Consider the following 15,180-nt stretch of genomic DNA (forward strand, 5'->3'; position numbering starts at 1 on the left):
ATAACAAGAAAAAGAGGAAAGATCTAAATAGAAGGTTTTTAAACGTTTCTGTGCACCTCCCTTCTCCAAATCTGAATTCGAACGTCTTCCTTCATCCAAACCTTCCCCCATCTCGTCCCTTCCCTCTCACTCTCTGTCTTTCCTGTGAGCCCCCGTTAAATTAACCAGACCTATATTTTGTCTATCATAGGACCCCTTATAGCACCTCTAATTTTCTTTTTTAAAAATTTAGTTGCGATTTATAATCATTTGTAGATGAAAAACGACCTTCCTGAGCCTCCGTGTGGTGTTTGGTTCTGCCTTTTGAGTCCCGTCAAGAGTGGACGTGGGACTTTGTATGTGAGGTTGTCAGGTGCAGAGTCTGTACAGAGTCTGTACAGTCTCATTTTCTCTTTATAATGTAGAGATTTTACTGCCCTTTCTGCCGAGGTGGCAGCTGGAGAACAACGCCGCGGGCGTCTCTCTAGACGTTCGCGCTCCCAGCGCACTACCGCACCCCCTTTACAAGCAGCACGGAGGAACTCCTCTGTCTGAATCCCTCAGTACCTGCACACAGGTGAGGAGCACTGAGCCACACCATTCCTCAGCTCTCACTGCCAAGGGCAAGACAGCTGGTGACGCAGAAACACAGAGGAAGTAAAAGGACAGAGAAAGGGGGATGGTGTTGATTTTACGTTTTAAACCGTGGGATCAAAAGCAGTCTTAATTATATTTTCAGCGTTCAGGATCAGAGAGAATTCTGGTGGGTCAACAAGCATGGCCAGATTCCATGGGAGAAGTGGCTCCACTTTGCACCTTCCCTGCACGCGGCTTTGTTCGGGAGCCTTCACCTCTCATGCTACAATGAGAGACATTTGCATTCAGCTGCCCTTGGCGATGAGGCCTATTAAATCGTGTGGAACATGCCGCAGATAATTCTGGATAATAATCATTAGCTAGAAGGAACCGATTCTTTTTCCTCGCTCCAGAGGGCCCTGCCAACATCCCCACTAATTCTTCAATTTTTTAGCAGCAAATTGGAACAGTGCTTTCCCATATTGACTGCTGATTAAAATGTACTGAGAGAGCTTTTGACAAACAATAATGCTCAGGCCACCTACCAGAGATTTGGAGCAGGGTCCTGACTCAGTTTTTGGTCTTTCTCTTTAACTTCCTCAGATGATTTATCCTACTCCAGCCAGCATCAGGAGCCACTGGACTAGAGATGGTTCAACAAGATGGAAAGGGGTCCAGAAACACGGCCCTGAGGAGCACTTGAAGCGAGTTGGTGTGTTTAGTCTTTTGGGGGTGTGGGGAGAGGAAGAAAGATACCGGCTGACTCTCTTCTCATCAAACACAGGGCATGTAAAAATCTATTCAGGCAAACACGTGTGTGCTGTTGTGGACAACTAACATGAAAAGCTATCAAACATGGAGTTTAATTCTCAGTTTGCACATACATGGAACACTGGAGGGTAAGCCAGGCTCTCTCTGCCTCAGTCCTGGATCTAAACTCAGAGCTAAGTGAGGCAGAAACACATTCAATACTGCCCGTGGCGTCAATAAGACTGTATAGTCTCAGACTGGGCACTTTAGGTGTTCAGCTTTCTCATCTGAAAACCAGAGAACATAATAGTTCCACCTCATAGTTGCCATGAGGTTAAACCAGATAACTAACCTGGAGGAAATGCTTAGCTCTGAAGCTGGCACACCCTGAATGATCAGCAAAGGATCATCTCAGACATATGGAAGCAGCAGCATGCACCCCATTTAATTTCCCACTGAGCCCACTTTAAAATCTAGCCTCCCCTAAAACCATCTAAAGTGTGACCCCATTAACTCCTTTCTGTCTTCACAGCAAACTACAAATCTCCCAGCCAACATTAAGTCGATAAAGCTCTGATGTGAGAACAGAACAAGGTCAACCCTATAAGCCAGCAGGAACACTTTCGAATTTTCTAGCATCTCTCAGTCTCCTCTGTGGATTCCATGGTTATGGCAGAAGCAGAAGGGGTGGGATGCTCTGACGTTTGCATGTAGATTCACCTTTCTTAAGTCTCACCCACAGATTATCAAACTTGCTGTGAATAAAAACAGCTTTGCAGGACTGAATAGCAAAAAATTGACTACACCGTCTTGAGGGATGTTCAAGGCTAATTTGACTCTGAGAAATTATTTTTTCTTTTTTTCTGTATTGATTGTTGACTTAAAACCTAAGTTAGGCTATGAGAAGTAACTTACCATAGTTGAATTAAGGTAGTGTTCAGGTTGAGACTTCATGGTAGCTGTATTAATAGTTTTACTCTAGCATTTACTGAGTCCTTACTGCGTGTTCCAAGTATCTTTATATATCATCTCATTTGATTCTTAAGATGTCCTTCTACAGCATATATTATTACCCCTAATTTACAGAGGAGACAACCGAATCCAAGAGCGGTTATAGAATTTGACCAACATTACACAGATGGTGAGTGGTTGTGTCAGTCACGGTCTCAGCTAGAAAAAGTTGGCATATTCAAATTAAGGAAGTTGTGCAAAGTTTAATAAAGAGACAATTTAGACGGGTAAGGGAAGGATGTGGGGAAACTCTAAGGCATAAGGCAGAGCCCACAGACTGTAACAGTGCGGCATCGTTACCCACCCTAAGCCTGAACCCAAAGGGCACACCGGTTCCAGCTGATGCAGACTGAGACTTTGTTGCCATGGTAACCTGCTGGAAAGGGGTCTGGCAATAAATAACTTGACCCCCACTTCCTTCCTGTTCTCTTCTCCCCTGCGGGGACTCCCTGTTGACTATAGCTGGAAGCAGAGGGCAGGGGAGCACATTGGCATAACTCATATGCAGTAGTTATAGTTCAGTTCTTACAGTTCAACCTCCCGGGGAACAGTGCAGAATGGAGACAGTCAGAGAATGAACCTACAGGACCGATGGATGAAGGGAGGCCAAGACTGGTGTCTGAGTACAGGCAGTCTTTCTGCAGAATTTTGCTTTTAATTTCTCTTCTATGCAACCTATAGTAATAATAATGACATCACTATTGGAACAGTTCACCCCCATGCAACACCCTCTCCATCATGGAGGATCTTCTAGCAGAGAGGACCCAGTCAGGCCATTTGCTAGAAATGAGAAGGTGGTACGTTTAATACCATGGAACAAATCACCAGATGGCCTCAAAGGTTCCAATCCTAAATCCTATAATTCTCAGTGTTCTTCTCCAGTACTTTTAGGAGCTTAGTTGGACCAAAGAAGGGATAAAGACTTTGCCTTCTATTATTTATTCTTCTAAGGAATCCATTCCCTGTCTTGGTTTTCCTTTGGATCGCCTGAGATTGGTTATTGTATCTCTGATGCTGCACAGGGCGGGAGGGTGACTCCTAATATAGAAAAGAAAGAAAAAAGTCCTACACTGCTTTTCCATAAAAGGCCATTAAATAAGCCCATTTCCCCATCATGATGACAATAGAGGAGAAATGTTTCAGTGTCCAGAGTTTATCAGAAGAAAGTGACCCAGAGAAACAGCAGCATGTCTGGATCTGTCTTTTGAAACTTTGGTCCAATCACTTAGGCTGCAAGATAGACACTGTGAGGTTTTTAAGAAAGAAATAAAATAGAGAGGATGTTGGAGGCCCTTTCATCAAGACAATTGAAATAAGTATGCTAGTTTTTCAGAACTGTGAGCTATTTTTAGGATGAACGAAAACCATGAATGAAAATTCTTGTACAATATTCTATTTTAGAAGGTGATATTCTTGCACAGCATTGGCTTGGAAGCTGAAAGCATCGAAGAGAGACATTAGAGAAGCCTGAAACTAACTTGAAAATGAGAAGGTTGTAGAAAGAGAAGGGAGTTTAGGGTGATAACTGGTGGGAGGAAAATCTTCATAGCAGCAGCCACAGGTCATTGTCTTAAGAAAGTGACGGTGGCCTCCATAGAAGTTATAACATGGCCTTCAGAATTGGCTTCCCTGATAGCTCAGTTGGTAGAGAATCCACCTGCAATGCAGGAGACCCTGGTTCGATTCCTGGGTTGGAAAGATCCGCTGGAGATGGGATAGGCTACCTACTTCAGTATGCTTGGGCTTCTCTTAAGGCTCAACTGGTAGAGAATCCGCCTTCAGTGCGGGAGACTTGGGTTTGATCCCTGGGTTGGGAATATCCCCTGGAGAAGGGAAAGGCTACCCCCTCTAGTATTCTGGCCTGGAGAATTCCATGGACTGTATAGTCCATGGGGTCACAAAGAGTCAGACAAGACTGAGCAACTTTCACTTTCAGAATTACACTGACCTGGGAACCACTCATTTCAATCATGTTTGGAGTTGTGAGTTTCAGATGGGATCCATCTCCCCCCTTTCCATTTTGAAGGAACATGAGGGAGTCACTTAACCTACTGGGCATTGATGGGACTAGCAATGACCCCACCCGCTGTGCTTGGAGGAGAACTGAAGGAGGTGATGCCACAGTCTCTGGCATAAGTGATGGCTATTGTCATCTTTATTATGTCAGCCTCCTGCCTGGCACGCCGTCGTCACTCTGGAGTGATAAAGGTGGTCGTGCTTTGGATCCAGCCACACAGTACAGCTGAGGATGAGCCTGCCTATAGCACTGTTTGTCCACTGTGGTCACTGAATAGAAGATAAAGAGAATTACCCCTCCCACAGGTGTTCAGAGCAGCAAGATTCAAGTTAGGTTCAGTCACTCTTTTCTTGTTAACACGCATTAGCAAAAGGAAGTAAGGGAGTTCTATTTTTACCTGACTCTCTATGCGGATGAGAAAAGAGATGTCACTTCAGAGAAATCTCAATTCAGACTGAGAACTTGGTCTAAATATAATCCATTCTTCAGGCAGAAACCACCTCATTAAGTAGAAGGCTCAGGAAGACTGAAGCATTTGTTAGCCACACTTATTGCCTGATGAATTCTAATAGAAGGAGCGTGAATTCACTCCATTTACTCAGCACGGATGAAAGACGTAAGGACACGGGGAAAAGATGAATTGTGAGTCCCTGGTTCATCATTCCTGTGTGTCAGCCTCTTCTTCTAGGAGATAACTTGAGACAAAATGTCAGGGTTGGTGCAAATTCTTTATGTCCACCATAAAAACCACACAATTTTGAATTAGAGTAACTGTCTCTTTTTTAGTAGCTTGATCCCAGTGTAAAGTAGAAACACTTCTTGAGAGTTATTGCTGGTATTTTCATTTCCATCTCCCCTCCCCACCCCCCATCTCTTCTAATCATGGCAAAGAATGCTGCTTATACATCTCTCATTTCGCTTTGTTCTGCTAGGATGGCATTCAGCAGGGACATCTTTATGATGGGCAAAATGATGGAGAGAGGGTGTTTTTAACTTTCAGGAGAGGATTTTGTTGCTTGACACAGCTTACTGGGGTTAAATGCTAAATGATTTGGCTAAAGGATCAAACCAAGGACCCAAGCTAGGCTTCTGTGACCCCAGAAATCCAGTGATGTGATTATGGTTCTATTTTCTGTATTCACTTTTTTTTTTATGAAATAACTTGGTAATTCTGAGAGGGGCTTTGTTATCAAATCCCAAAATATTTTTCTCATAAAGTTATTTTCTTTATCAAGAGAGAGAGAGACAGCAACCAGGTAACTGACTTCTTAGTTGAGGTTATAGATTCAGTGACATTTTTTAAATCAGAGGCTAAACTATGCCTTTGGGGAATAACAGCAAATTAGGAGAGTCCCAATTCACTTGGAGGTTTTATTTATTAGCACCTAGATACTTTTATTTGTAACATCCTGTCCCCCTTTTGAAACAAGGATTAATAACATTCTTTCTTTCTCTTTTGTTTGGAGTTATCTTTTCCTAGAAACCATAAGTTCAGATACATAACACTGTTTTTTGTTTCCTCTGAGAATTCAATCTCTAATATTATTTGTCACCCAAGAAAGCTATTCCCTAATTTTATCTACTGACTTTTTTTTTCTTTGTTGACAAAACCATCCATCGTGCCTGGTCCACAAGCCTCTGGATAAACACTTGGTGAACTGGAATACAAACGTGAAGTGATCCCTAAAAACCTCAGCCATTGAGACAGTCTTCTTAAAATGCTGGGCCTCAACAGCATATCCGGCAGAGCCCTGCCAGGGAAAGCAGGTCCTCCTGCCAAGAAAAGCAAAAAGAGACCACAAATGGCTACCAAATCACTCCAAAATGTTCTCGTCTTTCCAACAGCCCTAAAAAGATAAACTTCCCCAAGCCCTAGGGATCCAAAAAGTATTTCACTCAACATTTTCACAGGATACTAAAGAAAGAGAAAAAAATAAGGCAGGAGTGAAGCTATAAGTGTCTCACTTCTTTGCCTCTTGCATTGACTTTCAGTCTTTTTTTAACTCCCCTCATCCTCATTTAAGATCTTTTTTAGAACATGATGCAATTGTGTCATAGCTGGGAGACTCAAGGTCTTCATTCATAACCAGGTTAGAAGGATAACAGAAAAACACAAGGTCAAAGCCAAAGGCTATAGGTGATGAGTTGAAGGCCTCACTAATAGTTCCTAGCGCACATTCTCGGAGTTCATGGAGTTTGACATGTAGAGTGTGGTGCTCCCAGCTCCCAGGGTGGCCATACACACGGAAATTGCATTTCCAGTCTCCCCTCACACCTCTCCCTTCCTCATGCTTTCCTCTGAAGCTTTACTGGGTCTCTGGACGTTCTATATATGCCAAAAGCCCTTCTCTCAACATCTCTGCACACGCTCATCTCTGCCTGGAATGTTCTTCCCCTCTCCCCACCCTCCATCCAATAGTCAACTTCTTCCCAGATCAGTCATCACATCCTCAGGGAGGCAAATCTTTTATCCTGCCCCATCCAGGTTAAATCAGCGACCTTTGTTCTACAATTTTACAATGCTCTGTATTTTCTTCCCAGTATTCATCATAATTTCTGATTATTCAAGTATTTCTGGGACTATCTGATTAAGGGCAAGCACTAAGCCTATGTTGTCCACCTTTAGTATTTCAATCCTTAACACTCAATTTTTGTGGATGGATGAATGATAGGTAGAAAAATCAATGAACTCACAATCTCTGATTGAATTCATGATGGAAGAGATTTTATAGACTAATATTCCAATCAGTTCAGTTCAGTTCAGTCGCTCAGTTATGTCCGACTCTTTGCAACCCCATGAATTGAGGCACACCAGGCCTCCCTGTCCATCACCAACTCCCAATAGAGGAGGCAAATGTGGAAGCCCTAGTAAGTTATGAGTAGACGATGAATTTGGAGGCATGAAAATCCCAAAGAACTGTAAAGATTAATATTCAAACTCCACAGCCATAACTCCAAAGAACAACAAGTATTATGCTGGTGAGGACTCAGTGAGAGGGCTGCAAATTTCCTACTTGTCCAGCTGTACCTGATCCTTTTTATTAAGTCCATCCTGTATGCCCCCGAACTCCCACCAAACACATATACACACACACACACATGCAGACAGGGAAATGTGTAAAAAACTGGTCAAGCTCTGACACTTTTTCTTAGAAATTTATCCAGACTACACCCACTTACATAGTCCTATTGCTTTTTGTTTGTTTGTTTTTGACTGTTGCACACAGGATCTTTAGTTGCGGGCATATGGGATCCAGTTCTCTGGCCAGGGATGAAACCTGGGCCCCCTGCACTGGGAGCATGGAGTCTTAGATGCTAGGCCACCAGGCAAGTCTCTAGTCCCATTGCTTTTTGCTCTCAACCCTGTTGGTTCTTTTAACCTGAAGTGAAGTGAAGTGAAGTCGCTCAGTCATGTCCAACTCTTTGCAACCCCATGGATTGTAGCCTACCAGGCTTCTCTGTCCATGGGATTTTCCAGGCAAGAGTACTGGAGTGGGTTGCCATTTCCTTCTCCATCTTTTAACCTGAAACCTCATTTATTTCTGCCCACCCTTTCCTGTTTTCAACCTCATTCCCCAGGTTGCCAAACCTCTTTCCACATGCTTGTACCTCAACAGCATTCTAAATCCTCTCTTCCTCTCTCCACCCCTATAAGGTCGCTCATAACTGGTTTCTCCATCTCCAGTCTCCTCTTTGAAGAACAGCAATGAAACAGCAACCGTCGTAACGGTGGCAATATCTACAGAGTGCAGTAGGTCAGATGCAGTCTTGCCTGGAGAATCCCCGTGGACAGAGGTTCCTGGCAGGCTACAGTCCATGGGTCACAAAGAGTCGGACACAACTGAGAGACTGAGCACAGGGCAGATGCTGTTCTACACACTTCAGTCACAGACACGTTAACTTCCCGAATCCCCATATCGTTTCACTCCCATTTGTAGATAGAGCAACAGTAGGACCGAGATTGAATGTCATGCTCAGGGCCACAGCATGTAAGTGACAGAGCTGGGACTTGAACTCAGGCTGGGTCTTTTAACCATTGCCTCTATCTAGCACAGCCAGCCTGATGGGTCTTTCTAGAATTCCACCTCTGTCCTTTCACTCTCCTGGAGACATCAACATGGGCTTGAATGTTTGCAAATGGGCACCAAGAAGCCAAATTCTTGATCCTAGCTTTTGAGAGCTACCACCAACTGGCCTTACCTTGACTGGCGCTGGCTGGCCAACCTGGCCTGTCGCTGTAATAAAGGATTCGTGACAGGAAAGAATTGGCTCTTCCCAAACTTCCCTGGTGGCACAGTGGATAAGAACCCGCCTGCCAGTGCAGGGGACATGGGTTCAATCCCTGGTCCTGGAAGATTCTACATGCCATGGAGCAACTAAGCCTGTGCGTCACAACTACTGAGCCTGCTCTCTGAAACCTACAAGCTGCAACTGTAATACTGAGCCCATGCGCTGCAAGTCCTGAAGCCCGGGTGCCTAGAGCCCATGTTCTGCAGCAAGAGAAGCCACCACAATGAGAAGCCCACGCACCAAAATGAAGAGCAGCCCCAGCTCATTGCAACTAGAGAAAAGCCTGTGCACAGCAACAAAGACCCAGTGTAGCCAAAAATAAATAAATTAATTAAAAAAAAGAGAATTGGCCCTTCTCTAAGTCAGCCCCCCTCCATGTTTAATCCTACATACTTTCCAAGCATTTTCTGTACTTAGAATATCCTACACTTTCTTTCCACCTACACTCAAGACTCAATTTGAAGTTCTAACTACCCTGTGAATAAAAACGTTGCTTATTTGGATTGCCCCTTCCTCTCAATTCCCACTGGAGTTTAAGTAAAATAAAGCAGTGTGGGTGACTACTCAATAATTCTTGAAAGTCCACTTGATGTTAAACCTGGCCAATCCTAGTTGAACAAGATGGATTTATTGCTCTTTGAAATGAAAGAGAATGTACATCATCAAGCGAATGTTAGAGGGAATTCCCTGGTGGTCCAGTGGTTAAGAATCCAGTTAAGAATCCACCTCCCAATGCAGGGGACCTGGGTTCCATTCCTGGTCCGGGAACTAAGATCCCACATGTCACATGACAACTAAAGAAAGCTCCCGAGCTGCAATGAAGACCCAAAACAATAAAAAAAATTTAATAAAAAAAAAGACAGTTTTAGAAAGAACTTATTCTAGGATTTGGGCTTCTATTAGGTGATTTTGAGGAAGTCCCAGGGAAGTGGGGCTTTCTTGTGGATTGGATGCTATCAGTTAAATAGAGGTAATTCTATAATTGGCTATCTTTATAAATCTTATCTAGGAGGAAGGAAAAATAGAGGCTAACACTGTAATTGGTCAAGAAGTAAAGACAGTCACTGCTCTCAACCACGAGAGGGGGATCATTTGTATTTTTTAGTTTGTATAATGACCTTGCTTTTGCCTCTTTACTGACAAGATATAAAGCAGCCTTGTGTCTGCCTTGATCCATCACAGTCCCAGAAGGATCTTGACTGATACCAGCATGCTGTGAAATAATTGATCTTCTGCAGGAGAACACCATAGCTTTGAAGTGAGTGCCAGGCCAGCTCCTAGACACCAAGGCTTCACTGATAGAATGTCAGATGTTGGGGGTTGCATATGTCTAAAACAAAACAAAACAAAAAGCCACTACAAAAGAAATTAGAGCCAAACTAATCTGGATGAAACAGAAGCCTTCACCAGCTCTCCACAAAGGCATCCCCAGTTGACAACCACATTAATATTTCATGCAATGATTTGTGATGACTTTTGTTCCATGTCGACTTAGAGGGGGGCTGCAACTACGTTTGCAGAGTCCCCTTCCCTGTATGGCTCCAGGTTAGAGTGGGCACCAGAGAAACTTAATATGAGATTTGAAAAGGCGAGTAAAGCTACAGCCGTCTCCACGCTCCGGAAGTTGGTAAGAGCATCGGGCACCTTGGCAGTTCATACACAACGGTTGCCTCGTTCACCTTTCCGGGGCAGAGCAGCACCCTGGCCCGCAGCCCTCCCGTACCTGCTGGAAATCCTCTTCCAGCTTCTCCGAGTCTCCTGGACCATGTGTGTGGGGGTGCCGGTCACTCAAATCATGGAGGTTGGGGACAGCAGTGACAGACATGACTTTCAATGTTTTGTGGATTCCAGCTCATTCTTGCTCTTCCAGTTTCACATCCAACTTTCCTTCACAACTGCTGGCCACTTGAATTCAAGTCCAACACTGGATGCAAAGGCCACAACCTCAAGGAGACTTTGCCACCAGTCCCCATAATTTTCTGTGGTCATTGTAATCCCTTATGCTACATGGACCTTATAAGTTCTGAAAAATCTGTGACTGATATGCACTCCAGATTTCCAGCTAAGAAGAGATCCCTCATCCTTGGCATTCTATCCCTAGGATGTAAGGACCACGTGACAAAGAGAGACGATTCCTCCGGTGCCAGGTATGGCCCAGAGACAGGCTTGTATCTGACTCCCTCGTCCTGATTAGCGTGGCTGAGTGCGCGTAGTGAGAGCAGTTCTGGGGCAGGAAGATCTAGGGAGAGTGGCCAGTGGCCATGAGGATATTATTAACTAAGCAGCCACAGACGGTGTCACCCGGCCTGGGGGCCAGACTCAGCTTCTAAAGGGAGCAAAGTCATAGCAGAGATGATGTATCAAAAACCAAATCTGAGTGGTGAGGCAAAGATAGAAAATGACACTAAAGAATAAAGAGAGTGTCAAGAAACTTGGGAACGTGTTAATGCAGGGGAGGAGTCAGACCAGCGTGAAAGAATGGAAGGTGTAAGCATGGACGCCCAGGTAAGAAGTGGTGGATATGAAGGTTTTATGGAGCTGTGCTCAGCTGTGCCCCTGCCGGGGTTTAAAGGCACTGAGCTGTGTGTCAGGTACTACATTCACCGCTTTACACAGTAGCTCACTGAACCATCAGCTACGGCAAAAGATAGACCAGCATGCCAACCTAATAATTGACGAACTGATGCAGATGACATTAGGTGACTTGCCCAAGATCACTCAAAATAAGTAGAAAGACAGGAATTTAGATCTTTTTGATCTGACTACCATTACACCTCTTGAGATCCAAACTTTCTAGGCTTAAAAACAGCAAGGAAAAGACCTTTTGAGTAACCTGATAAATATTTGTCAAATGCAACAGTCCAGCTTAACCTATTACGTGTTGGATGGTTGTTCCTCAGAAGTCCATAACCAATACATTGCTCTCAGATTAAGCCGCGAGGATGGAGGGAGTGATTGAAAGGCAGGGGGTGAGGAGCCTGATTTATGGAAAGCCTCAAGGAAGCCTAACCAAGAGATAAAGTACCAGAAATTCTCTGCTGGCTCAGGGAATAATGCAAAGACACAGAGATGGGAATGCAGGTTGGGGGACAGATATGGCATCCTGCCTTGGGGCTAAAGTCCTTGGGGTCGAAGTTCTCGCTGATAAGGGAGGGAAGAGTTTCTGTTGGGGTCTGTAGGATGGGACTGTCCCCAGGCATCCTGCACCAACCTTGGGCTTTCAGGCCTCAGGAGGTACGGAAAAGACCTAGACGTTCCACAAGCCTTCAGGGGAGGAAGAGGAGGTCAGTGAAAGGTCAGCTGGGGAGCCTCCCAAGAAGGCTGCCACTGTGGCCAGGAAGCTGAGTAACCCAAACAAACCAGTGTCAAGACGGAGTCCCCCTGGATCTCAGGAGTATCAGTGCAAGCCAGACCCAAAGAGCAGCCAAGTGAGCGGGGAGGACCGCAGAGTCCCAGGGAAGCAGAGAGAACTCTGCACAAGTTACACTCGTTACAGACCTGAGCACCAATGTCCCCCAAATGTGAGAAAGTAATACCACACACACCCAAGAGCCTGCAGAAACTCAGGAGTCCTCCAGTGTCCCAGGGCTCAAAGTCACTTACGCCTCCATGGTACCATCTGGGACAGGAGGAATCTGGTGAAAGCTGGGGAGAAAGGATAAGAGAGTGAGTCACCCCAAAAAGAGAATGTTCCTGAAAAGACCCCTTCAGGGACTGGATTGCATTCTTTTCTTTTTTTTCTTCTGCTATGCAGTGGGAGTCAGGCTTGGGGCTGGAAAGGAAAGTTGTGTAAGTTATAGAGAAGAATGAAGTAGCAGGTTCTTGGCATATCTCAATCAAGTGTGAATAAATAGGTGATTCCAATTCAGATGCTATGAAAATACGTCCTAGAGATTTCTGGAGATTCAAACCAGGGTCTTGTGCTTGCATGTAGAACATGAGAACCAGAGGGGACACTAGAAATTGTCAAGTCCCTGGTATTTTCCTCCGCTTGTGCCTTATCTGATGGTGCCCATCCCCTTTCTCTCCTACTCTATGAACAGCAAACTGCAAGCACTGGCATTGAAAAGATGGCACTGGCTTTGCTATATGCACTATTTGGGAATGATGATTTATTAAAAGGCTGCCCCCAGCCACCGGCCCCAACATATGTAGCTCAAAAAAGGCGGAATCAGAGCCATAGGACATGTGTTCCGTGGGTCAGAAGCCAACCCTGGTTTTATTAAAGTATGTACAGGTGACTGGGAAGGAAAAAGACCACTCTGTGATATGGCCAATGCCACAGCCAGGCTCGCTGTCTGGGGCTGGCCCATTGGTGGCTCTTTGGAAGTCGGTCTGGTTGGAGCCTTGGAAGAGACCTGATGAATCTGATCTCGACCTTCTCTTGACCAGAGCTGACCATGGCATCTGGTCCATCCCCAAAAGGCAGGAGGGGAAGCCCACTGGGTTGGTAGAATGGGGTGAATTTCTTTGCCACCTACATAGTCTCTTTGGAAGAAACTGAGTTCTTGTAAGCAGCGTGGGAATCTTCCAGAGGACCCCAGCAGTCAGGGAGGTAGTGGCCTACCAGAAAGTAAGCTCGACTCGCCCTCCACTGGTTTTGAAATCAGAAGCCCAGGCACAGCGAAATTCATGGGCAGAATCCCACTCTGGGTCCATACTGCCCTGGCTGACATGTACACGGAGCAGAGAAACACTCCTCCCTGGGCCTGCGGCTCACTTCATGTTTCTCTCGATCCAGTCTTTAAAAGGCAGCACTTTGGTGAAGGCCGTGGAGAGGCTGTGGCTGCATGTCTTGTCATAGCTCCAGCTGACCAGCCCCACCAGGTGCCAGCGGGGCTCCGGGGATGCCCGGCCCGGGAAGGACACAGCTGCGATGCCCCCTGTCTCAGCTGTGCAGATGTCCGAAGGGGCCGTGGGGTCCCAGCCGGCACAGAACATGCTGTCCGTGACACTCACCGGGATCCCCTGCGCCTCGTGCTGCTCCTCACACAGCAGCGAGTCCGCCACCCTCACCACCCCCGACCGCAGTGTGTCGTCCTTGTAGCCGGGGCTCCTGGAGTCCGCCAGGACGTTCCAGCCAGCCACGGTGATGCGGGACTCCTGGAAGGAGGTGCTGAGATCCCGAGGGGCCGCCAGGCAGATGGGCTGGACGCGGGTGCTCATGCGAGCCTTGTCCAGGAGCTTCAGGATGGCAATGTCCGTATCCAGCAGGATGGGGTCGTAGTTGGGATGGAGGATGATTGCAGAAATCTACGAAGGTAAAGAGAATGGACAGCAGTGGTGAGTGGCCAACTCCACGGTGACAGCAACAGGCAAGCCCCGGGCTTATGAGAGAAAATGTCTGAAAGCCAGCTGCAATTATTCGGACACACTTCACTCAATGGATCATAGAAAGCAATTGCTCTGTTTCCAGGGTCGCAAACTGAAATGCCTACCAGGGCTGGCAGGTGGTTTTTAAATAAGTGGAGTGGACATGCGAGGCTTTGAAGGACAGGGGTGCATACCACAAGCAAAGAGGCACACCACTTTGCTCAGCTGACCACTGCCATGCAGAGATGCTCATTTTGCCAGAGAATAGACTCCAGACCTCTGGCTGAAACCTCTTGGTTTTTAAATGCTGGCTGCTGCTGCTGCTGCTAAGTCGCTTCAGTCGTGTCTGACTCTGTGCAACCCCATAGATGGCAGCCCACCAGGCTCCGCTGTCCCTGGGTTTCTCCAGGCAAGAACACTAGAGTGAGTTGCCATTTCCTTCTCCAATGCATAAAAGTGAAAAGTGAAAGGGAAGTTGCTCAGTCATGTCCGACTCTTAGCAACCCCATGGACTGCAGCTTACCAGGCTCCTCTGTCCATGGGATTTTCCAGGCAAGAGTATTGGAGTGGGTTACCATTGCCTTCTCTGAATGTTGGCAAATAACTGATTAAAAAAATATACAGTAGCACTACCAAAACACAAACCTCTACAGGCTACCAGGTGGCAACCTCTGGTCCACTGTAAACATTTCATTTACCGTCAAGCCAGTAAGATAGAGCTACACCTAGGATGGTCCACGGGACTTTTCCACCAAGCCTCCCCTGGTTATCCCCATTCTTGCTCATCACCCTCTTTGATGGGGCCCCCTGGAGCTTACATCTATGATACACTGTAACATTTTTATGGACTTGTTCTATATCTGAGCTCATTTACCCAGGGATTCTATTGTGCTGGATTAATCACAATATACTGGTCTGTCTCTTCCCCCAGCCTGTGGACTCTTCAGGGCAAAGATCATGCCTTGTTCAGTTCTGTGTGTATTCCCAGTGAATGGCATGCTGTAGGAGCTCAACAATGGATGGATGGATGGACAGGTGGATGAGCTAGATTGCATGAGAGGGTGGATGGTACAGAAGGAGGGAGGGAGGTAGGGAAGGACAATAATATTAGAAATTTATTAGGAGTCTCTATGTCCTGTCTACCTAGCACCATGTCCTAAACATAATAGGTGGTTGGTTACCTTTCAATGACCCCAATGATAGAAGGTATTTTTTATTATCTTATTTAAAAAAATTTTTTGGGG

At 45.8% G+C, this 15,180-nt stretch overlaps 1 protein-coding gene across 1 annotated transcript in view; it reads right to left on the reverse strand.

Moving 5' to 3' along the window:
• Positions 1-12,823: 12,823 nt before the first annotated feature.
• The window catches only part of PAMR1 (peptidase domain containing associated with muscle regeneration 1), an 80,299-nt gene continuing 77,942 nt past the window's right edge, over positions 12,824-15,180 (reverse strand). The window contains exon 11 of the mRNA XM_055547762.1: positions 12,824-13,876. Within this exon, the coding sequence (XP_055403737.1) occupies positions 13,340-13,876 (537 nt within the window). The 3' untranslated portion in view covers positions 12,824-13,339. The remainder of the gene's footprint in view (positions 13,877-15,180) is intronic.

Source organism: Bubalus kerabau, chromosome 15 (assembly GCF_029407905.1).
Source record: "Bubalus kerabau isolate K-KA32 ecotype Philippines breed swamp buffalo chromosome 15, PCC_UOA_SB_1v2, whole genome shotgun sequence".
In the NCBI taxonomy this organism is placed as follows: Eukaryota; Metazoa; Chordata; class Mammalia; order Artiodactyla; family Bovidae; genus Bubalus; species Bubalus kerabau.